The sequence below is a fragment of the Thamnophis sirtalis genome, unplaced genomic scaffold (genome assembly GCF_051295495.1).
Source record: "Thamnophis sirtalis isolate CommonGarterSnake01/CBP01778 unplaced genomic scaffold, rThaSir2_p1.2 scaffold_3, whole genome shotgun sequence".
NCBI lineage: Eukaryota > Metazoa > Chordata > Lepidosauria > Squamata > Natricidae > Thamnophis > Thamnophis sirtalis.
This window is the reverse complement of record NW_028261383.1, coordinates 29,601,024-29,626,440: the sequence shown is the minus strand read 5'-3', so window position 1 is coordinate 29,626,440 and position 25,417 is coordinate 29,601,024. Positions and strand designations below refer to the sequence as shown.

The 25,417-nt window shown below is 41.5% G+C and overlaps 1 protein-coding gene across 1 annotated transcript in view; it reads left to right on the top strand.

Annotated features, from left to right (window-relative positions):
- LOC148047772 (vomeronasal type-2 receptor 26-like) overlaps window positions 1–1,553 on the top strand; it is a 16,396-nt gene extending 14,843 nt beyond the window's left edge. Inside the window, exons 7-8 of the mRNA XM_087708147.1 lie at window positions 95–221; window positions 652–1,553. Coding sequence (XP_087564273.1) covers window positions 95–221; window positions 652–1,553 — 1,029 coding nt within the window. The remainder of the gene's footprint in view (window positions 1–94; window positions 222–651) is intronic.
- The last annotated feature ends 23,864 nt before the right edge of the window (window positions 1,554–25,417 follow it).

The window sequence follows — 25,417 nt, the reverse complement described above, 5'->3', positions numbered from 1 at the left end:
CTCAATGTGCTCCTGGGCTTCTGGAAGCCGTTGATTTCAGTAAAACCTTCTAAGTCATATATTACTCTGAAATAATCTTTCTATGTATGTTTAGATTGTGCCTTATTCAAGATGTACAAAAAGTTGCTCCCCTGGTTATACCAAGATTGTGAGAGTGGGAGCCCCAGTTTGCTGCTACGACTGTTCTCTGTGTATGGAAGGAACTTACTCTGGGCAAGAAGGTACAGTAGGTGGCTCCAAAAATATCAAAAAAATCAGGATTCAATCAAAATTCTCTATTGCTTTTTGGGAGTATTTGATCAAGAATCCAGATAAACATTACATTTCTTGAAGTAATCCACAAACTTTTCAAAGATTGGGCACTATCAGCAAATTTGGATGATGATGTGAGCATTAAAATAAATAATGAAAGATTGCTGATATCTATTGACTTGCTTGCATGGTTTTAGGAAAAAAGTTTGGAGAGCTGATAATAACATTCATCTTCAGCCTTTCAAAAGTGTGTTGATTTATTTAGCTAATGTTATATCATATGAATATCCCTGGGTTGAATATTATTTTATTCCTTGAAAATGAAGTAATTTATTTCTGATGTCGTTTTCATGCTGCTACAGTTGCAGAAACAGATACATGGTAACCAATTTTTTCCAGATGCAGCCCATTGTGAAAAGTGTCCAGATGACCAGTATTCCAATAAGAAGCGAGATCAGTGTGTACCCAAAACTATAAGCTTCTTATCCTACGACGAATTGTTGGGAATCATCCTGGCTTTCTTTGCCATTGCTTTGTCCCTAACCACTGCCTTTATTCTGGGGATCTTCATTAAATACCAAGAAACTCCCATAGTCAAAGCTAACAACCGAGACCTCACCTACATTCTTCTAATCTCGCTCTTGCTTGCTTTCTTGACCCCCCTTCTGTTTATTGGTCATCCCAAGAAAGTGACTTGCCTCCTTCGGCAAGTCACCTTCAGCTTCGTTTTCTCAGTTGCCGTCTCTTCCTTGCTGGCAAAGACGATTATGGTAGTAGTTGCATTTTTGGCCACGAAGCCAGGCAGTGTCATGAGGAAATGGCTGGGGAAGAGTCTGGCCAACTCTATTGTTTTATCCTGCTCTGGTATTCAAGTATGCATCTGTATCATGCGGCTGGCAATCTTTCCCCCATTCCCAGATTCTGACTTTCATTCCCAACCAGGACAGATACTGCTGCAATGCAATGAAGGCTCTGTCACCATGTTCTACTCTGCTCTTGGCTACATGGGTTTCCTGGCTGCCATTTGCTTCTTTGTGGCATTTCTGGCTCGAAAGCTGCCTGGTTCCTTCAATGAAGCCAAACTGATCACCTTCAGCATGTTGGTTTTTTGCAGTGTTTGGATCTCCTTTGTCCCCACCTACCTGAGCACCAAGGGGAAATATATGGTGGCTGTGCAGATCTTCTCCATCCTGGCCTCCAGCTTGGGTTTACTGGGCTGCATCTTTATCCCCAAATGCTACATTATAATCCTGAGACCTGCTCTGAACACCAAAGAACATCTGATGATGAAAATTCACTAGGTTTCCTTATTTTGGTGTTTATTTCTGTTCAGTTTATATGCAATATTAAATCACATAGTTTGAAGTAATGTTTTATGTGTTGTTGCTTATCTTTCTTCATTCCATATGAATTTTGAATTATAATAAATGTGTAAAAAGTTGCTTAAACAACTCAAACAATTTGAAATAACCATATCCTTCAATTGTCATAATCTGAATTCATATTAAATTATAACAATCATCGATGACATTAATAGATTTTCTAAAACCAGGCCAGATAAACTGTTATCAGAGATGTTTTGATAAGGCTTTATATTAAATCAAAGACTATGGCTAATAATGGTGTGTGGTTTTCGTTACTAATTATTGGTGTGCTGGTGTTTTATATTATTTTCTGGGAGGATGTTCTGACTTTGTTTCAAAAAATAGTTACATTATCTGGCTGGATAATGTAAGATCACTCATAGTTAGATAAATGAGATAGATAGATACATGGGAGATATCAGGAAAGAGAAAAACAGAGAAACAGAAAAGTGCAGACAAAAGGGAAGTGACTGCTCCAATATTTATAAATACTCCTTAAAGACTCTTGTGATATTCAGCGAGGACATTAACCAATTTTAATTTGGAAAAGTGAAAAAAGAAGAGAAATACTTTGGTGAACTTAGAAACTATATATCTATCTAGATATTATTTTGGGACAAGCTTAGGGAGCTGATGGGTTTTGGAGCCTCGATGGATTATGAACTTTAATTTGCAAAAATACTCCAAAAGGACTACAATAGTAACAGTGTGGATTAATTCAACGTGGACTATAAATTTGACTGCTGAAGGAAGAAGTGGAGGAAGCGCTTACTCTTAAGATATATGAGTAATTGATTATTAATGTTTAATACTTAATTATTAAATTTGTAATCTATAATATATATAGATTACAAAAGTATATATTATATATACTCTTGAGATTGTGGGTTTATCTTTACTGATATTTTTACTAATATAATATTAGAGAGTTGAAGGTGATACACCAGGGAGTGTGGGAAATAATTTTAAACTTTGTAAAAATAATTACTGTGTTTGATATTTTGGAGAAGTACTTTTTGATTATCAGAGATGACAAGTACATTGAACAAGAGGAAGGAATTCACTCCGGTCCTGTCTGGTATGCCAGAAGGGGTAGTGAAAATCTGGCATACTGGACCAGTCCAGTAGTAATGGTGGTTTTGCCATGCCCCAAACCTCTGTCAGAAGCTTTTTTAAGCCCTTTTTCCCTGCCAGTTTAGGCAAGGGAAAAGACATTTAAAAATAAAAAGGGATGGGGGGAGAGGGAGGAAGGAAGGGAAGGGAGAAATATTCAGCATTTTCTTTCTGGGTCAACTGAACAACAAACTGGATAAAAGGTAGGATTCTTATATGGTTCTATGTTTTTGAAGTTTAGGGGTTTGTGCAATATGGGCTGGGCATTTCTAAAAGGGTTTCGATGATTCCAGGTTTTGAATGGAACCAAACGTTCTACAGACTCATTATCTCATTATCTATCTGGCAGGCATGTGGAATGAGCCTTTCTGGGAGTAATATTTTCTTGGGGGGGGGGGGGTGTTTGTTGCTTCCCACAGAAGGAAGGGAAAAAGAAAGAAAGAAAAACAGCACAGCAATTTAGGGCTAGAAGTTTACTCAGACATCATCTAGTCCAACCCCCTGCTGCAGCAGGAAACCATACATTGTCTGGATTATTTTGGTGCCTCTAACAGACAGGAAAATTGCCAGAAAGGAGAAGGAGTTGACTGGCACAAGGCTGCCATGCAGAGGAAGGCAGAGATAGTCCTTGACTTATGACTACAATTGAGCCTAAAAGTTTGGTTGCTAAGCAAGTGTGTTGTTAAGTGAACTTCACCACATATTACCCAATCCATTACATCTCTGGTGAGTGACATCAAGTTGTCCATCCCACCCAGTCACATGACACCTAAGCCATGCCCACAAAAGGGGCCATATCCACAGAGCAGAATGCTCAGAATCCATACAAACTATGCAAGAAGGCAAACATTACAAAAAGAGAGGCACATGAGGTTTACCAAGAAGATGCTGAGAGATGAAATATAGAACTAGAGATGAGCTTATGGAGTACAAAGGGAGAGAAATTCTGACTTTAAAACAAATACCTAGGAGAGTTAGAGAGGAGAGGAGAGCAGTGGAGACAGTATCAATTCTTGACAGCACAAATGATTAAATATAATGTGATGTCCAGTTGGCTGTACTGATGAGACAAAAAAAGTATGGTGGGTACCTTGGAAAAAACACATGAACACAGGGGGGGGGGGAATTGACGAAATGGACCAAAAGCTACCACAGGCTATTAGAAAATTAGAAGAGAGTTACCTTTCTCGAAAAGGAAAAGTGGGTATTGTACTGCTATAGCATCATCTCTTGGTTCCCTATTAGATTACCTATGTAAGAGACAGCAAATATCACCATTTCATGAAGAAGTCAGTAACAAGCTATTTTTCAGTTTAATTCCCCAGGGAAGTTTGACTAGATCTTTTTTGTAGCCATGAAGACTGATAATCTTCTGCATTTTGAAAGATACAAGACATTTAAAAGGGTCTCCAATAGGTTGTTCAATATATCATGATCTGGAGTTAACCATTGTGGAGTATCTAACCCAGAGATGGGTGTCAGATAACTTTACCACTGGTTCTCCTTGCACATGCCTGCATTGTGAGCATCTACGCCTTCCACTCATGGCTTAAAAAATGTGGCTTAATAGGATGGCATAGAGCTGCTGTGTTTGGGCAGGTTACCACTAATGGTTTGCCTGAACCAGTCTGAAACTTCCCCAAATTGCTCCTTTCTTGATTCTCAAATTAGGATTATTCTCCTGAGTCAATTAAAACTCTTTTCTCCAACTGCACACTTTTGTGGCAATGCTCATTCCCAATTCCCCTTCTAATTTTTTTAAGCATGTATTATTTATTCTCTTTTGGAATTTCCACCACCACAATTAGTTGCCAATCAATGTGACAATAAATGGGATAGACAGCACCTGATACTCTGATTTGTAACAGCCTCCTTCTGTGATGAGAGCAGAGGTTGGGGTAAAGCTGGGCAAATGCTGTAGCAATCTGACATTGCAAATAAAACTTCCAAATCTGGGGGCAAACTGGACCGTCTTCCCTGTAATTGTAGACTCTGAGATTTAACTCTGTGCTGAAGAAAGAACTATAGGAAGGATCTCTTGCAGTCTATGTCAAACGTTGTTGCTGATGCATATACAGCTCTTTCTGCTTCAGCTTCTGTCTCAAATTCCCTGTGCCAGTATGCTGGTGAAATGCCCATTTAAGGTGATAATAGAAGAAAAGGAATGGTTCCATTACTACAAGCCAGGAGACTACTGGATTACTGGAATAATGTCTGGGATTGTAGCTCGATTGTATGAATTTTCATTCTCAACATCTCCAACCCACCAACTGAAAAGGTAATTGTTAGCACATCCAGGATTCTGGTGATTGACTTTACCTACTCCAATGTTTTTTCTAGGAAAGATTTCCATTCCCCGATTCCTCACCTTGAGAAAGGCAAATTCATTATTGCTTCTCCAAATTTTCTTTAGAGGAAAGGCTCCTGGGAAACATGATGATTTTGTCAAAGTTTCTTTTAAGTTCTTCAACAAATGTCAGCCTCAACACTGGGAACTGTCAACACTGTACCACGATGACTCTTACCTGGATGGGGTTCTGCCTGCTTCCAAAATGATTAGCTTGCTACTGTGGAGAGTCAGCAACCTGTTAATTCATATTTATTTTATTTATTTATTAAGAATAGTTAAATATTAACTCCTAATAAAGTGATTGAAGGAATACCTAAGAATAGAGGGAGATCTCATCTATTTTCTCCCCACTGTTTCTTCCCCTTCCTTACATTTATTCTATAATTCCAACCACCCTCCCCGCTCTTTAACACTTTTGCCCCTTTTGTGGTTTTTCTGTTCATTTTGGTTTAAATAAAAGGAATATCTTAGAATAGCAGAGTTAGACGGGACATTGGAGGTCTTCTTCGTTTTCCAGAAGTTCATTGAAGTTTCCATAAATTTTTGTATGTTGCTGCTGATGCCAAAGATTTTCAGGCATTTCTTGATCCAGCTGTGGGGAACTGAATCAAATGCTTTCTTATATTCTATCCAAGCCACGGACATGTTGGTTCGTCTTTTCTTTGAATTCTTTAGGATTAGCTTGTCAATCAGCAGTTGATCTTTTGTTCCTCTTGAATTTTGGCAGCACCCTTTCTGTTCTATAGGAAGCAAGTCATTTCTTTTCTTTATCAGGCTTTTCATTTGTGGTTACTCCATCTCCACTTTCTAAGCTCTATAAAACGGGGTGATTTGCTCTGAACTGTGAGTTTTCCTTGAACTGAGTTACTCGATTTTCATATTGTTTAATCTTTTCAGCAACTGCAACAACCCTCTGCTTCAGCTCTTCAATTACTACCACAATCTCCTTGTTTTCCAAATCGTATCTTGATTCCTGGCTGCTTTTGACCTGTTTGTTCTTCAGCTGACCTTGCCTTACGTTCTTCAAGTTGCTCAAGTCTCCATGAAATTTTTTGATCTTCAATTCCAACCAAATTTTCCACTTAGACTCCCACTTCTTCCCTCTTTGGTTCTTTTGTATTTTCAAACCCAATTCTTTGGTGGTTATGAAGGCAGCTGCATACATCAGCTGGTTAGTTTCAGCTAGTGTAATGTGTTTGGATGGTTTGCACAGCCTCATTGACCATCTTTAATATATTTCCCAATTCTTTCTGGTTCACTTGGTTCAGCTTCAGCAAATGTGCTCTTTCACCATCTTCCATTTGATGTTTTATTATTATGTGGTTAATCTTTGGTGAGATTCACAGCCTTTGGGGCTTTTGGTAGCTCAACAGCTCGAGTCCTAACCAAGGACCTAGGAACTGTTAAGGTAACGTCGGAGGATATAAGCTGTTCCAAGTAGGGTTTTAGATTTAGATTTTAGATTTAATAGCATTTATAGGCCGCCCTTTTCCCTGAGGGGACTCAGGGCGGCTTACAATAATAAAGGAAGGGGAGTGAAGACAAAACATAAAAAGAAATGTGCAATAACTGAATAATACTAAAAACACAACATTCTCTCAGCATTCGGGAGGGGCAGAAGAGTTTATCCCCAGGCCTGATGGGCTAGCCAGATCTTGAGGGCTGTACGGAAGGCCTGGACTGTGGTCAGGGTACGAATCTCCACGGGGAGATTGTTCCATAGCGTCGGAGCAGCAACTGAGAAGGCTCTCCTCCGGGTAGTCGCCAGTCGGCACTGACTGGCGGATGGAATACGGAGGAGGCCCGCTCTATGCGATCTGATGGGACGCAGGGAGGTTATTGGCAGAAGGGTGGCTTTTTGTAGAGTCAAAATGTTCAAGTCCAATAAATTTTGAATTTCCAAATAGCGAGGTAGCCCATTAGGTATTGCTCCAAGGGCTCCAATTATAATTGGGACAATTTGATTTCTTTTTCCACAGTCGCTCAACTTCAATTTGCAAGTACTCTGGTACTTTGTGATTTTTTCTTGCTGTTTATCTTCAATTCATGCAACTCCAGGTATTCCAATGTCAATGCACCATAATTTTTTTCTTTTCACCTATTGTTATGTCAGGTGTGTTGTGGGCCAAGTGCCTGTCAGTCTGAATTCTGAAGTCCCACAAGATCTTGACTTTCTCATTTTCTAAAACCTTCTGAACCCGATGTTTCCAGTGGTTTTTGCTGTACTCAAATCCAAAATTTTGGCACAATTTCGTGTGAATCATCTTAGCAACGCAGTCGTGGCATTGTAGGTAGTCAGTTTGTGAAATTTTGCTGCACTCACTGATCTGGTGTTCAACTGTCACGTCTTTCTCATTACAGAGGCGACATTTGCTGTTGGTGGTAACATGTTGATTTTTTGCCTTCATGCAGTTTGTGGCTGATGCTTGTCCTTGAGCTGCCAAAATAAAGCCTTCCGTTTCTTTTTTGAATGCTCCTGATCTTAAACAGTTCCAAGTTAGCTTTTAGTCAGCTTTGCCTTCAATACTTTTCAAGTATTGGCTATGCATAGCTTTGTTTTTCCAATTTTCAGCTCACTTCTCAATTACTAATTTCTTATATTCAGCTTTAACTTGTCTTTAAAAGACCTCCTTTATTTACTTAAACATTGTTTCTTCACTTTTCTGGATGTAATCATTCAAGCTGTGTCTTTCTTCTGCCACACTCTGCTTTACTTGTAGGAGTCGTCGACCACCCTCTCTGCTCTTAGTAGATTTAATCGGTCAACATCACTTTTAGGGTGCAAAGCATGATTCATTGTCATAAGCTTCCTTGTGTTTCTGTCCAAATTGTCCAACTTCTTCTGTGTCCAGTCAATTATTCCTGCAGAGTATCGAATCGCAGGTATAGCCCAGGTATTTATGGCTTTTATGATGTTTCCTCCATTCAGTTTGGCCTTTAATATCTCAAGTATTGGCCATACATAGCTTTGCTTTTCCAATTTTCAGTTCACTTCTCAATTATGTCTTGCTTGTATTCAGCTTTTAACTTAGTTGTCTTCAAAAGGCCTCCTTTATTTACTTCCTTAATCATTGGTTCTTCACTTTCCTGGATGAAGTCATTCAAGCTGTGTCTTTCTTCTTCCACACCCTGCTTTACTTGTAGGAGTCCTCGACCACCTTCTGCTCTTGGTGGATATAATCAGTCAACATCACTTTTAGGGTGCAAGGAATGATTCATTGTCATAAGCTTCCTTGTTTTTCCATCCAAATTGTCCAACTCCATCTGGGTCCAGTCAATTATTCCTGAAGTTGATTCCTTGACTTTATTATGCATTAAGTAAGAGGCCTCTAAAATCCCCAATTACTTGTAACCTTCTTCTAGTTTTACTGCCTTTATCATTTCTTTCTTATATACTTTATTCATTAAACATGAAACTCAGCCAACTGAACATTAAAAATGCATTACAAATACCAGTGACTAGTGCTAATGGTTGATACAGTTTGCTGGCAGCATCCTAGGTATCAACCAAGTACCAATTTGTTGATGTATCTTGTAAAATTCTTGGACATGGTGCCAAGTGCCCCAATACAACAGGTATCACAGCTTCATCCTTAGCTGTTTGGTTTTGATGGCCAGGTCGTGATATTTCATGATTTTTCTAGTTCTTTTTCTTTGCCTCTGGCATCTCCAGGAACAGCGATATCAATAAACTGTACACTTCGTCCCTCTACAACTGTAATATCTGGAATGTTGTGCTCCATATGGTGATCCGTTTGTATTTGAAAGTCCCACAAGATCTTCACCTTCTCATTTTCGATAATTTTTTCCACTTTATGTTCCCATGACCTTCTGGATACAGATAAATCATATTTTTTTTACATAAGGACCAGTGAATTAATTTAGCAAATTGGTCATGTCTAGCTTTGTAATCAGTTTGTGCGATTTGGCTGCATTCACATATTAAATGTGAAACAGTTTCAACTTTGTTGGCAAAAATAACATAATTGCTTTTAAGTTGATCACATAAATCGTTGATATAGAGCAAAAAAAGATGATGAAATTTCTTATGTTGCAGTGACAACAACTTCTACTACAATCTGCCCTTCTTGTTGGCTGTTCATGAAGTCAACCGGAATCCTTGGCTCTTACCCAATATCACCCTGGGATACAACATCTATCAGAACTTTTTCAGTGCAAGAATGACATATGAGGCCATGCTGGATGTGCTGTCTACAGGACAGGAGAACGTCCCAAACTACAGTTGTGGAAGACAAAAGAACCTGCTGGCATTTCTTGAAGAGATGGATTCCGAACTCTTCGATGATATATCTAATATCATGAGCATCTATAAAATTCCACAGGTATAAAGGCAAATGGAATTAATTCCAAGTTGTAAATTGTTCAGATTTGCCTTGAAGACATCATTTGCACATATTTCTTCAAAATAAATTTCTCCAAATAATTTGAAAGTCAGAGAGTAAATATTAGAAGATTGGAAAGATTTTAAATTCACAAAGTATGTGGTGTGTGTGTGTGTGTGTGTGTGTGTGTGTACATACATAAGTAGTTATGTAGTTCCTGTGATCAATTGCCCACCCAACCTGCCCCCATCCTATTCTGTCCTAAATTTCTGCATTTTTCAGCTCAGCTGATTCACGCAGCACAGTGGATTTCTGTGCCTGAGCTGTTTTAGTTACTGGTGCTGCCCAAACAGTAAGCTGTAGAGCTTGCAATTGGTGCATTTTGTAGTAGTAGTTCAGACTCAGCAGAGGGCTAGTACTAGTAACAACAGAAAGTGTGATGCAGCTGGGTCAAAGGCAAAAGGATGCTCAGCAGTGGATGTATCTGGTGGTGAAAAGAAAGTCTGATGCTCTAAAGATCTACACTCCATAGGAAGTTGAAATGTAAGATCCATGAATCAAGGCAAACTGGATGTGGTCAGAGATGAGATGACAAGCAAGAGATAATAAGACTAAACTTTGACATCTTAGGAATCAGCGAACTAAAATGGACATGAACGGCTGAATTTAATTTAGATGACCATCAGGTATACTACTGTGGGCAAGAATCCCTCAGAAGCAATGGACTAGCCTTTATAGTCAATGAAAGAGTAGGAAAAACACAATCCCCAAAATGACAGAATGTTCTCAGTTCGAATCCAAGGCAAACCATTCAACATCCCAGTTGTCCAAGTCAATGCCCCAACCACTGGTGCTGAAGAGGATGAAGTTGACCAGTTCTATGAAGCACTAAAGTACCTTATAAAATTAACACCAAAATGATCTTCTTATTATCATGGGGAGATGGAATGCTAAAGTAGGAAGTCAAAAGATAACTGGAATAACAGGTAAGTTTGCCCTCAAATACAAAATGAAGCAGGGCACAGGCTACCAACACTATTTTCCACCAACCCAAGAGATGACTCTACACATGGTCATCACCAGATGGTCAACACAGAAATCAGATTGATTATGTGGTCTGCAGCCAAAGATGGAGAAGCGCTATACAGTCAGTAAACATAAGACCAGGAGCTGACTGTGGCTCAGATCATGAGCTTCTTCTTGCAAAATTTAGACTTAAAATGAAGAAGATAGGGAAATACACTAAGCCACTCAGATATGGACTAAATCATATTCCTGATAAACATACAGTAGAAGTGACAAATAGATTTAAGGAATTAGATCTGATTCCTTAGATCTATGGATGGAGGTTCACAACATTGTACAAGAGATAGCAACTAAAACTTTCCCAAAGAAAAAGAAATGCAAGAAAGCAAAATGGCTGTCTGAGGAAGCTTTACAAATAGCTGAAGAAAGAAGGGAAGTGAAAGACAAGGGAGAAAGAGGAAGATAAACCCAACTGAGGGCAGAACTCCAGAGAATAGCTAGAAGAGATAAGAATGCCTTCTTAAATGAACAGAGGAAAGAAATAGAAGAAAACAATAGAATATTGAGGACCAGAGTACTTTTTGAGAAAATCGGAGATATGAAGGAGATGTTTCATGCAAAGATGGGCATGATAAAGGACCAAAATGGCAGGGACTTAACAGAGGCAGAAGAGGTTAAGAAGAGGAGGCAAAATTACACCGCAGAACTATACAAGAATGAGCTTAACATCCCTGATAACCACAATGGGGCGATCACTAACCTCAAGCCGTACATTCTGGATTGTGAAGTCAAATGGGTCTTAGGAAGTCTGAGAAACAACAAAGCTAGTGGAGGTGATAGTATTCCACCTGAGCTTTTCAAAATCCTAAAAGATGATGCAATAAAAGTGCTACACTCAATGTGCCAACAAATTTGGAAAACTCAACAGTGGCCAAAGAATTGGAAAAAGTCAGTTTACATTCCAATTCCAAAGAACGGCAATAGCAGATAATGTTCAAACTACTGCACCATTGCACTTATTTCACATGCTAGGAAAGTTATGCTCACAATCCTACAAGCTAGGTTCCATCATTATGTGGACCGAGAACTACCAGAAGTATAGGAAGGATTTCAAAGAGGCAGAGGAACTAGAGATCAAATTGCCAATATACGCTGGATCATAGAGAAAGCCTGGGAGTTCCAGAAAAGCATGTACTTCTGCTTCATTGATTATGCCAAAGTCTTTGAGTGTGTGGATCACACCAAATTGTGGCAAGTTCTTAAAGATATGGGAGTACCAGACCATGCTATTGGTCTCTTGAGAAACCTATATATGAGTCAAGAAGCAACGGTGAGAACTGGACTCGGAACCACTGATTGGTTCAAAATAAAGAAAGGAATTAGGCAAGGCTGTATACTGTTGCCCTGCCAATTTAACTTATATGCAGAACACAGCAGAGGTTATTTTTGCCAAGTCGGGCGAACTGGTAGTGGCAGGGGCAGGAACCTCTGCCTACCTGCCCAGAAACCTCTTTGCATGCTCAGAAGCATCATGTGGGAGCACATGTGGGCATGTACAAGTGAACCAGTAGGTGAGGCTAGATGAATCACAAATTGGAATTAAGATTGCCGGGAGAAATATCAACACCCTCAGATATGCAGATGATATCAGTCTAATGGCAAAAAGTCAGGTGGAACTAAAGAGCCTCTTGATGCAGGTGTAGGAGGAAAGTGCAAAAGTTGGCTTGAAACCTAACATTAAGAAAACTAAAATCATGGCATCTGGCCCTCTCAATTCCTGGCAAATAGTTGGGGAAGAAATGGAGGTAGTGACAGATTTCATTTTCCTGGGCTCTATGTGTTCTCTGGGTCAGAAGCTGCTTCTCTCCATTGCTGCTCTTGGTGGGAGAGCATCTTGTGCAATTTAGCAGCTGTGAGCTGCATCTTTTCTCTAAGTCCCATCCAGAAAGCACTGTAGCACAGAGAAGTAGCAGCCATGTTGAATGCTATTTCTCTCAACCACAGCACTTTCCGGATGGGACTTAGAGAAAAAAGTCAGCTCACAGTCGCTAAATTGCAAAAGATGCTCTCCCAACAGTGCAGAGAGAAACATCTGTTGCCTAAGAGAGCAGAGATGGACGGGAGCAGGCCCCAAAAGGCTGCTCGGCCAAGCTTTGCGCATGGTGGAAGCACACACACTAACATTTTTGGTGAACCAGTGGTGGAATAATTTGAAACTCACCACTGCTGATACCTCATGCTCATTTGCAATCAATTGGGGTCCCCATAGTTCCTCCCCCCCAAAAAAAAACCCCGCCTTGAGTCTCCACAGGCACTGGGTCTGCTTTAAAGTGAAGTTATTAAACCAACTTCTGCATTTCAAATGTCTGAAAGAAATTCAGCCAATTGAAGAGTTTATATAGAAATATTTGAAATCAATTATATTAATGAAGACAATGAAATAATATACCAATATTAAACAATTTCATCACAGGGGTTTTCAAAAAGAGACAAGTCAGTCACTTGTCTGAAATGGTATTCAGTCTACTGCTTAAGGACTAGAGCAGGGGTGTCATTTGATTTCATTGAGGGCTGTATCAGGGTTGTGTTTGACTTTTGGGGTGAGGTGTGGCCAAGGTGAATGTGGCCTGCATGATGTTGTTTGTGTCAGGGGGCACCTAAGGTAGCCCAAATGCGCTGCCAGCAAAAATGGGCTCCCAAGCTCCGTTTTCAGCTGAGATAGCCTCCTGCAACCTTCTACCAGTGAAAACAGAGCTCAGGGGTGGGGGATGCTCTAGCTCCCATTTTACTGGCAGAGGCACCGTGGGCTATTTTCAGGGCAGCCCCATGGGCCACATCTAAGTACCCTACAGGCCTGATCCAGGCCTTGAGTATGATACCCCAGGACTGAGGTCTCCTGCTTGCCTAGAAGACTCCCCAGCTCTATTCTGATTGACTAATGGACTGAGTGAATGAGTGCGTTATAATGTGACCAGGAGGGTGTGTTCTATGAGGAGCACCCATGAACCTTCCCCACAGATAATTCAGAGCTCCCTGGTTTCAAAGGGAGCATACAAAGCAACAGGACAGAACATCGAGGGAACTAGCAAAATTGATGCAGTTATTGTTTGATTCTTCTCTCAGCCGTGGGGAAAGGCCCTTAGATTTACCATCTGACTTTTATCATTAAAACTGTCACAAACTACCAATATCTTCTCTTTTATCTTTAGATCAACTACAGTGTCATCAACCAGATGGCTGGGCAAAATCATCATTTGCCGTTTTCATATCGGTTGACCCCAAACCAAGAACCTCCTTACTCAGCCATTGTCCAACTTCTCCTGCATTTCCAATGGACGTGGATCGGCCTCCTTTCTCGGGACAATGAAAGAGGAGAAAAATTCAAAAGACATTTGGAAGTTCTCTCTCTAAAAAATGGGATTTGCATTGTCCTCTCAGGAACCGTCCCTGAAGCAAATATGCAGACAAGTGCTGGAGAAACTGTCATGCAAGAAAAGAGGAAAATGTTCTATTCTCTTATCAAGAGTCAAATAAAAATTATAGTATTCCAACTGGATTTTCAGGCCTCGGGAATGTTAGCAGTAATAATACAAACAATTGATAAGACTAATACATCCCTTGTGGGAAGGGTGTGGATTGCAACAACTTTGACAGCTTTAAGTGTAGGTTTTTTTGTCCACTTGGTTGATCTCCAAAATAAATATGCTTTGTTTTCCTTCTACATCCAGAGAAAGAGAACGACTCAGTATTATGACTTCAATTTTTTTTCCTCTATGGGCACATTGTATGGAAAGGAAGCATTCCAATGTTCCTATTCAAGTCCTCTGTTATCTAAGAAAGTTTGGAAAAAATGCAGAGAAAAAGAAAACTGGGAATTCCCACCCCATGATGTGATTGCAAGAATCCTGTCTCAGGATTCCTCCAGTATTTCCCAAATAATTCAAGTTGTGGCCTGGGTCCTCAATGCTGCCTCTTCCTCTCAATGGAGTAAGAGGAGAATGCAAGCTGGATACCATCAATCACTCCAGATTGTGCAGCCATGGCAGGTAAGTCTTCTCCTTTGAGGTTCCTTTGATTCTCCTCTTCCAATTCAACAATATTAAATTAGATGTAGAAAGGGGTGAGATATTCCAAAGAGCAGTTGCTCAATTTGTGGTATTTGAGAGTGAGTGACAACCCTGAAGCTGGCCTGACTGAGGCCATTTTGAAGGTTCAGTGTTGCCACACTGGAGTCGAAGGATAAGGGGGTTGGGGTGGATATATGTGGGGGTTTGTAGCCAAAACAAAATATTTTCTCCTGGGAACCAGGGACATTCCCACCGATGACTGGAAGGAGGATGGGTCTAGTTACCAGGCAACTGGATGACACCTTGATTGGATCATATGACTGATTGTTTGGAAAGGAATCCCGCCCAGCTGCCCTGTTCAGGGTGACCTGCTCCCTCCTGAAAGGTGAGGGGGTGGGGGAACCCCTGCAGGGAAGAGCCGAGGAATTTGTTCAGTTTCTGTCGGATAAAATCACTCCGCTTTGGACAGACCTTGACTCCGCTTGGGCAATACCAGCCGAGATGCCGAGGGTAAGTCTAAGTTGGATTTCCTGGGATGAGTTCGAAATTGTCACCCCTGAGGAAGTAGACAAGGCCATGGGAGCGATGAGCGCCTCCACCTGTTTACTGGACCCATGGTTTCGACCAGCAGGGAGGTGAGACGCGGCTGGCTCCAGGCGATTACCAATGCTTCTTTCCAGGAGGGGTCCTTTCCGCAACCACTAAAGGAAGCGGTGGTGAGACCCCTCCTCAAGAAGCCTTCCCTGGATCCAGCCATCTTGAAAAACTATCATCCTGTCTCCAACATTCCTTTCTTGGGTAAGGTTGTTGAGAAGGTGGTGGTGGCTCTAAAGAGCCAAGGTGGCGCAGTGGTTAAATGCAGCACTGCAGGCTACTGCTAGATCAGCAGGTCAGTGGTTCAAATCTCACCGGCTCAGGGTTGACTCAGCCTTCCATCCTTCCGAGGTGGGTAAAATGAGGACCCAGATTGTTGGGGGCAATATGCTGACTCTCTGTAAAACCGCTTAGAGAGGCCTGAAAGGCCTATGAAGCAGTATATAAGTCTACTGCTATTGCTATCGCTTCAACCCCGACGGACCTTGAATGAAGCGGATTATCTGGATTCCTTTCAGTCTGGTTTCAGGCCTGGGTACAGCACTGAAACCACTTTGGTCGCACTGATCGATGATGTCTGGCAGGCCAGGGATAGAGGGCATTCCTCTATCCTGGTGCTTCTTGATCTCTCAGCGGCTTTCGATACTATCGACCATGGTATCCTTCTGCGACGTCTGGAGGAGGTGGGAGTGGGAGGCACTGTTTTACGGTGGTTCTCCTCTTACCTCTCTGGTAGGTCACAGTCGGTGTTGGGCGGGGGACAGAGGTCGACCCCCAGGCCCCTCAAGTGTGGGGTGCCACAGGGCTTGGACCTGTCCCCCCTCCTATTTAACATCTACATGAAACCGCTGGGTGAGATCATACGACAGCACGGGATAAATTACCATCAATATGCAGATGATACGCAATTGTATCTATCTGCCCCGTGCCAGCTCAGTGTAGCGGCGATGTGATGTGCCGATGCCTGGAAGCTGTCAGGATCTGGATGGGGATGAACAAATTGGTGCTCAATCCCGATAAGACCGAGTGGCTTTGGATGTTACCCCCGAAGGACAGTTCAGACAGTCCATCCTTGATCCTGGAGAGTGAAGACTTACATCCCTCAGAGAGGGCTCGCAATTTGGGGGTCCTCCTGGATTCACAGCTGACACTGGAACACAATTTGTCGGCTGTGACCAGGGGGGCCTTTGCCCAGGTTCGCCTGGTACACCAATTGCGGCTCTACTTGGACCGGGGGGCACTTCAAACGGTCACTCATGCCCTTGTCACCTCAAGGCTGGATTATTGCAATGCGCTCTACATGGTGCTACCCTTGAAAAGCGTTCAGAGACTACAGCTAGTCCAGAATGCAGCCGTGCGAGCGATTTTGGGTGTACTGAGATACACCCATATTACACCTGTCCTCCGCAAGCTGCACTGGCTGCCAATTGGTCTCCGGACGCAATTCAAGGTGTTGGTTATCACCTTTAAAGCCCTACATGGCTCAGGACCAGCATATCTGCGAGACCTCCTACTGCCACACATCTCCCAATGGCCGATAAGATCCCACAGGGTGGGCCTCCTTCGGATGCTGTCAGCCGAACAATGGTGGGCCCCTGGAGGAGAACCTTCTCTGTGGCTGCTCCAACCCTGTGGAACCAACTACCCCCAGAGGTCCAGACCTTACCCACTCGCATGGCCTTCAGAAAAAGCTGTTAAAACCTGGCTGTTCCGGCAGGCCTGGGGCTGTTGACCTTATTGTTAAGGTCCAGCCCCGATTAGAAATGTATGCGTGTTGGGAATTTTTAAATTATTCTTTTATTTTGCTTTTCTTTTTTCTTTCTTTGTAAGCCGGCCGGAGACCTCCGGGATTGGGAAGCCTAGAAATCTAACAATAAATAAATAAATAAATAAATAAATAAATAAATAAATAAATAAATAAATAAATAAATAAGTAAGTAAGTAAGTAAGTAAGTCTCAAATTGTCATGTTGTTTTCTATGTTTCTGCAGCTTCATAGGTTCCTGAGAAACTTCCAATATCACAACATTTCCAGAGATGGGATTTCTTTGGAAGAAAATGGAGTTCCTGTTGGTGACTTTGATATCATGCAGTGGACATCACTTTTGAACAATTCAGATGCAGGGATGAAAATTGGGAATGTAGAAAGACAAGCCTCCTTGGAAGTGAAGATTTCTGTCAATCAAAGCACCATCCAATGGCCAACATTATTTAACAATGTAGTTGAGGCTGCTTGGATTTTGCTCTTCTATTTATCTCACACTATCTATTTATCTAAAGCACACACAGATAACTGGATTCAGCTGGATTCATTAACTTCTTTATAGACATAAGAATAGATGAATAAATGTACAAGACCAACAGGTGGTTCTTCCAAGTAAACACAAGGCAGGAAAGTTACAGGCAAACACAAGCAGATAGTTTTTATATCAGCAAACAGGCCCAGACAGACTGATAGTTTACTTCACAGAGCACCAGACTGCTTAACACTGCTAAGCCATTCCCTGACTTCTTACTTAAGTTTCTGTTTCCAATTCTTTGCACAGACTCAGATCTATTTAAGTTCCCATTGGCTGACTTAGTTGCTATCCCTATTCATTGGTTGACCTTGTTCCCATGTCTCTCCCAGTTATGAATAATTTAACAGATATCATTTTACTTTATAAGTTTTACAATAATCTATCACACACTGGAACCTGCTGCATTGTATTGAAGGATTTGCAATCTACATTATTAAACTGGAATATGTTTCTATTATTTATAGTACATCAACTCATCTTGTTTTCAGTAAGAGAAAATCCAAAATGTCTATTCAGATTCTCAGTCATCCAGGTCTTGGTTTTGCCAAATGTGCTTTTTCAAAAGGGACATGGACTTTGTTTTCCATTGAAGATGTTTCACTTCTCATCCAAGAAGCTTTTTAGTTCTGACTGAATGGTGGAGGATGGAAAGATTTGGAATTGCTGAAAAGACAGTGTTGTGAACAGGATATAGATTCAGCAATTGCAGGAAGGTTCCACACCCATTTTCACTGGTCACATGACCCTGAGGGCACACATAAATTCCAAGTGACCTCAACAACTTTCAAAAAGACTGCTAACGACCACATGACTGCAAGGAATATAAATCCTTCCATACTCCACCATTCAGTCAGAACTGAAAAAGCTTCTGAAACTGACAAGTGAAATGTCTTCAAGGGAAAACAAAGATCAGTTGTCTGGGACACAATCTAGAATATGAAAGGTTTAGTCCAGTAAATTGCATGACAGAAAGATATCATTAAGAATGTGATGAGGGAAATGAGGGCAGTAAAAAAGTCATTTATATCATCACTGGGTTTCACATTTCGTTACTACCAATTTGCCCTACACGCGTTCATTCGCTTCACAAGTGCTCCTTCCATGCATGCGCCTGGCCTTACGTGCTAGCATTTCACGTGCACACCAGTGGTGGGATACGACCATTATGCTCCAGTACGGGTGTAGCGGTACTTGCTGGGAGCACCAGGTACCGTTCCGAAATGGTGCTCCAGAGGGCCCACCTACCCATCCATGGGAATGGGTGAGCCAGTCTGAATCAGCTGAATACTACCCCTCGTTTACATGTAATGATAAAATGGTCAGTTGTACGAGAGAAAGATAGGGACTCTAGAGAAAGTTAGATGTTGCAAGTTTCCTGAGAAAGCAAAGATGGAGAATATATATCTCTAGAATATATATCTCTATATATCTATATGTATATATGTACATATGTACATATGTACATATATACATATATACATAAATACATATATACATATATACATATATACATATATACATATATACATATATACATATATACATATATACATATATACATATATACATATATACATATATACATATATACATATATACATATATACATATATACATATATACATATATACATATATACATATATACATATATACATATATACATATATACATATATACATATATACATATATACATATATACATATATACATATATACATATATACATATATACATATATACCTATATACCTATATACCTATATACATATATACATATATACATATATACATATATACATATATACATATATGTTTGTGTGTGTGTTTGTGTTTGTGTGTGTGTTTTTATTTGTGCTGATAAATAAAAATAAAGGGAGACTAGTATAGATCTATTTCAAGCTATTTAGCTCTCATCAGCTAGCCATACCCTTACTGGGATTTGAATCTGTGCTGTATTAGTCTCTTTTGGGATCTACATTGGAGATTGATAGAGAATGACAATGGCCTTTCATTTGCCTCTTGCAAGTAGAGTAATTAAAGTTCATACCACTACTTCTTGACTGATTTGGCTAAATGTGCTCCTGGGCTTCTGGAAGCAGTTGATTTCAGTAAACTTTCAAATTCATACATTGCCCCGAAATAATCTTTCTATTTATGTTTAGGTGGTGCCTTATTCAAGATGCACAGAAAGTTGTTCCCCAGGATATGCCAAGCTTGTGAGAGAAGGTGCACCAGTTTGCTGCTACGACTGTTCTCTGTGTATCGACGGAACATACTCTGGGCAAAAAGGTACAGTAGGTGGCTCCCAAAATAACAAAAGAAATTAGGATTTAATCAAAATTCTCTATTGCTTTCGTGGCGTATTTGATCAAGATGAAAGATAAACATTACATTTCTTGAAGGAATCCACAACGTTGTCAAAGATTGGGCAATATCAGCAAATTTGGATGAGGATGTGAGCATTAAAATAAATAATGAAATATTGCTGATATCTATTGACTTGCTTGCTTGGTTTTAGGAAAAAAGTTTGGAGAGCTGATAATAACATTCATCTTCAGCCTTTCAAAAGAGTGTTGATTCTTTTAGCTAATGTTGTATCATATTAATATTCCTGGGCAGAAATATTATATTATTCCCTGAAAATGAAGTAATTTATTTCTGATGTGGTTTTCATGCTGCTACAGTTGCAGAAACAGATACATGGTAACTATTTTTTTCCAGATGCAGCCCATTGTGAAAAGTGTCCAGATGACCAGTATTCCAATAAGAAGCGAGATCAGTGTGTCCCCAAAAAGATAAGCTTCTTATCCTTTGAAGAGTTGTTGGGATTCATCCTGGCTTTCTTTGCCATTGCTTTGTCCGTAACCACTGCCTTTATTCTGGGGATCTTCATTAAATACCGAGAAACTCCCATAGTCAAAGCTAACAACCGGGACCTCACCTATATTCTTCTGATCTCCCTCTTGCTTGCTTTCTTGACCCCCCTTCTGTTTATTGGTCATCCCAAGAAAGTGACTTGCCTTCTTCGGCAAGTCACCTTCAGTTTTGTTTTCTCAGTTGCCGTCTCTTCCTTGCTGGCAAAGACGATTATGGTGATAGTTTCATTTTTGGCCATGAAGCCAGGCAGTGTCATGAGGAAATGGCTGGGGAAGAGTCTGGCCAACTCTATTGTTTTATCCTGCTCTTGTATTCAAGTATGCATCTGTATCATATGGGTGGGAATCTTTCCCCCATTTCCAGATTCTGACTTTAATTCCCAACCAGAACACATCCTGCTGCAATGCAATGAAGGCTCTGTCACCATGTTCTACTCTGCTCTTGGCTACATGGGTTTCCTGGCTGCCATTTGCTTCTTTGTGGCATTTCTGGCTCGAAAGCTGCCAGGGACCTTCAATGAAGCCAAACTGATCACCTTCAGTATGTTGGTTTTTTGCAGTGTTTGGATCTCCTTTGTCCCCACCTACCTGAGCACCAAGGGGAAATATATGGTGGCTGTGCAGATCTTCTCCATCCTGGCCTCCAGCTTGGGTTTACTGGGCTGCATCTTTATCCCCAAATGCTACATTATTATTCTGAGACCTGACATGAACACCAAAGAACATCTGATGATGAAAACTCACTAAGTCTCCTTATATTGGGTTTTATTTTTGTTCAGTTTACATTCAGCATTTAATCACATAGTTTGAAGAAATGTTTTATGTGTTGCTGCTTATCTTTCTTCATTCCATATGAATTTTGAATTATAATAATTTGCTTAAAAATCAAAATATTTGAAATAACTATATCCTTCAATTGTCATAATCAGAATTAATATTAAATTATAACAATCATCAATGACATTAATAAAATTTCTAAAACCAAGCCAGATAAACTGTTAGCATAGATGTTCTGATAAGGCTTTGTAATGGCAAAATCAGGATCTGCCTTTCTACTTACGTAAGAATAGGAGACAACACCTTTTCCAGAGGAGAAAGGTTTTTATTATTATTGAATGCATTCAAGAGACCAGTAGATTTTCACCTAACTGATCTGCCTTAGGTACATTTTGACAGAGATTTTATACCCTTTTGAAATGGTTATTACAAATCATATAGACGTCATATAGGCGTGCACTAGTCCAGGTCATAACTTCTCACCTAAGTCAGCACAAGGTTATTTTGGGTAAATTACAAATATTTAAGGAAAATTACAATACATGATTCCCAAACCACAATAGGGAAGTAAAGTGAAACTAAAAGAGAAGTGAATCTTGGTTACTCATGCAGAAAGAGGAAAGGTCAGAACGCCACTCAGATATATTGCTAAAAATATGGTTAACCTATAGCTTGTTTACAAGTTGAACTTTGATTATCACTTGAGAGACCGCCTTCTGCCGATTACCTCCCTAAATCGACCAATTAGATCTCACAGACTGGGCCTCCTCCGAATTCCATCTGCCAGTCAATACCGACTGGCGACCACGCGGAGGAGAGCCTTTTCTGTTGCTGCTCCGACCCTATGGAACGAGCTCCCCATGGAGATCCGCACCCTCACCACTATCCAGACCTTCCGCGCAGCCCTTAAGATCTGGCTCTCCCAGCAGGCCTGGGGATAGGTTCCTAATTACCCGCCCGAGTGTTTGACTGTTGAATGAAAGTTAGGTTTTTATTACTTTTCTGTTGTTCACATATTGTTTTGTTTTTGACCTTGCACCTCCCCTCCCTTGTCGTTGTAAGCCGCCCTGAGTCCCCTCAGGGAAAAGGGCGGCATATAAATCCCAATAAATACAAATACAAATACAAATAAACTGTGCTCTATGACTAAGGTAATGTGGTTAGCTGCCCACCCAGTTTTTCCTACTTGCGAAAAAACTATCTTCCTGTTATTCAAGCAGAAAGAAATATGTTCCTTATTTCTTTTCTTTAGGTGAAAGAGCATAAGCAGAGTTTTAATTTTGAAGTTTTGAGTTAGAAGAAGACAAGTAGCCTGATTAAGTATTGAGGGGTTCAATGGTGGACCCCATGCTGTTTCATTCCCCCCTGTTGAAACTTCACCCAATCCTAAGATTATTGTGGAGTTTCATAAGCATCAGGCTCCCTATTGCCTATGAGCCCCACATACTCATGTTCCTCTCCTGTGTGTCCCATAAGTGTCAGGACCTTGGCAGTGGCCCATTTTTCCACCAGGAGAGATAAAGAACTGCTGATAGCACGGACAAAAAGTGGCATAATGCAGGGGATGATTATACATCCTGCTGCAATCAGGCCAATAAAAGTAATGATAGCCTGCCATCCGGGCAATTTTGACAACCAAGAGCTTAAATATGAGGCGAGATTCAATCCTTTCCATTCTTGTCCTGGGAAATGAGTGAGCTGTCTCATTTCCGTGGTAAGCTGTTTAATGACACTCCCAGTTTCATCAATTTGAAGGCAACAATTTGATAAGTTGAACTTCCCACATACTCCTCCTTCTCTTGCGAGGAGGTAATCGAGAGCCAATCGATTTTGGTATACTGCAGTACGAAGTTTGTCCGTGGCAGTGGAGAGAATATTCAAGGATTTGTCAATTCTCTCCCCAGCCAGGTCCAACACTGCCTGTAATCGCATGATTCTGTTTATCATGTAAATCGGGGTGCGGTAACCCCACGACCCATCTTCAGCCCATGTGGCCCTTCCATACGTACATACAATTCTCTCTGAACTCCATGTATCTGATTTCTCATATTCAGTAAGTTCCTTGCAAGGAAAGTTAGAGAAGGCTGTGTTCACTTCTCTTTTCTGACGAATGGGATCCTCATCCATTGCTCCTCTCATATTTACTCCACCTTCCTGGAGACTCTCCGACTAATCTTTCTTAACCTTATATTCAAATAGCAATTCATACAAAAATCAGCTTACATTCTGACTCCGAGTAATCTAATTGAACTTTCGCTACCCTTCCATCTCCCCCGCACCTCCCAACTCCGTTCGTCCCAAACCACAACTCAAGAAAATCACGATCTCCGCTCTCCTCGCCTGGAAAGATAATTCATGCGCAATTTAAATTAGAGTTCAAACAAATCTTATATACAATATATGTCCAAAATCAGCAGCGCTTCTTTCAGCCTCCATGTCTCATCATTGATGTACAACTTTGCCATTTTATACCAGACAGGAATCATGAAATTTTATTCGAACTAAAAATTTGAAAAGTATTTTAAAAGCATTGCTGGATCTTTATTCTTTACTCTTCTGCCCTTCCGGAAGAGGAAAGCAACGCCCTGGGCCAGCTTGGTGAGAGACAGGAAGATAAAAATCAAAGAGCAAAATACATTTTTACATTTTTTTTTTTTACATTTTATTAGGATTTATAGGCCGCCCTTCTCCCTGAAGAGACTCAGGGCGGCTTACAATCACAGGGAAGGGGGTGCAATACCAAAAGACAAACAGTAAGTGAACAAAATAAAATAATAAAACACAACTTGAATTCAACAGTCAACACTCGGGTGGGTAAATTGGAAACCTATCCCCAGGCCTGATGGGAGAGCCAGGTCTTAAGGGCTGTGCGGAAGGTCTGGATGGTGGTGAGGGTACGAATCTCGACGGGAAGATTGTTCCACAGGGTCGGAGCTGCAACAGAAAAGGCTCTCCTCCGTGTAGTCGCCAGTCGACATTGACTGGCAGATGGGATTCGGAGGAGGCCCAGTCTGTGCGATCTAATCAGTCGGGGGGAGATAATCGGCAGAAGGCGGTCTCTCAAGTACCCAGATCCACTACCATGGAGTGCTTTAAAGGTGCTCATCAGTACCCTGAAGCGCACCCGGAGATCGACAGGTAGCCAGTGCAGCTCGCGGAGGATGGGTGTAATGTGGGCGAACCGCGGTGCGCCCACTATCACTCGCGCGGCTGCATTCTGGACTAACTGCAGTCGCCGGATGCACTTCAAGGGCAACCCCATGTAGAGCCCATTGCAGTATTCCAGCCTAGAGATCACAAGGGCTCGAGTGACTGTTGCGAGAGCCTCCCGGTTCAGGTAGGGCCGTAACTGATGGACCAGGCGAACCTGGGCAAATGCCCCCCTGGTCACAGCCGACAACTGATGGTCAAAAATCAGCTGTGGATCCAGGAGGACTCCTAGGTTACGGACCCTATCTGAGGGGTATAAAATTTGACCTCCCAGCCTGAGTGTTGGAATATCGGCCAAATTGTTGGGAGGGAAACACAACAGCCACTCGGTCTTGTCCGGGTTGAGTACCAGTTTGTTAGCGCTCATCCAGTTCTTAATGGCCTCAAGACCCTGGTTCATCACGTCCACCGCTTCATTGAGTTGGCACGGGGCGGACAGATACAATTGCGTATCATCCGCGTATTGATGGTATTTTATCCCGTGCCTCTGAATGATCTCGCCCAGCGGTTTCATTTATATGTTAAATAGTAGGGGGGATAAGACCGAACCCTGCGGCACCCCATATGTTAGGGGCCTCAGGGACGATCTCTGCCCCCCGACCAACACCGACTGCGACCTGTCCGAGAGGTAGGAGGAGAACCACTGCAAAACAGTGCCTCCCACCCCCACCTCCCGCAGTCGTCGCAGAAGGATACCATGGTCGATGGTATCGAAAGCCGCTGAGAGGTCAAGGAGAACCAGGATGGACGCATGGCCTCCATCTCTGGCCCTCCAGAGATCATTGGTCAATGCGACCAAAGCGGTTTCTGTGCTGTAACCAGGTCTGAAGCCGGACTGGAAGGGGTCAAGATAACTAGCTTCCTCCAAGGCCCATTGAAGCTGGAAGGCCACCACCTTCTCAACAACCTTCCCAATAAAGGGGAGGTTGGAGACAGGACGATAGTTGTTTAAAATGGCTGGATCCAAGGATAGCAATAGCAATAGCAGTAGACTTATATACCGCTTCATAGGGCTTTCAGCCCTCTCTAAGCGGTTTACAGAGAGTCAGCATATTGCCCCCAACAATCTGGGTCCTCATTTTACCCACCTCAGAAGGATGGAAGGCTGAGTCAACCCTGAGCCGGTGAGATTTGAGCCGCTGAA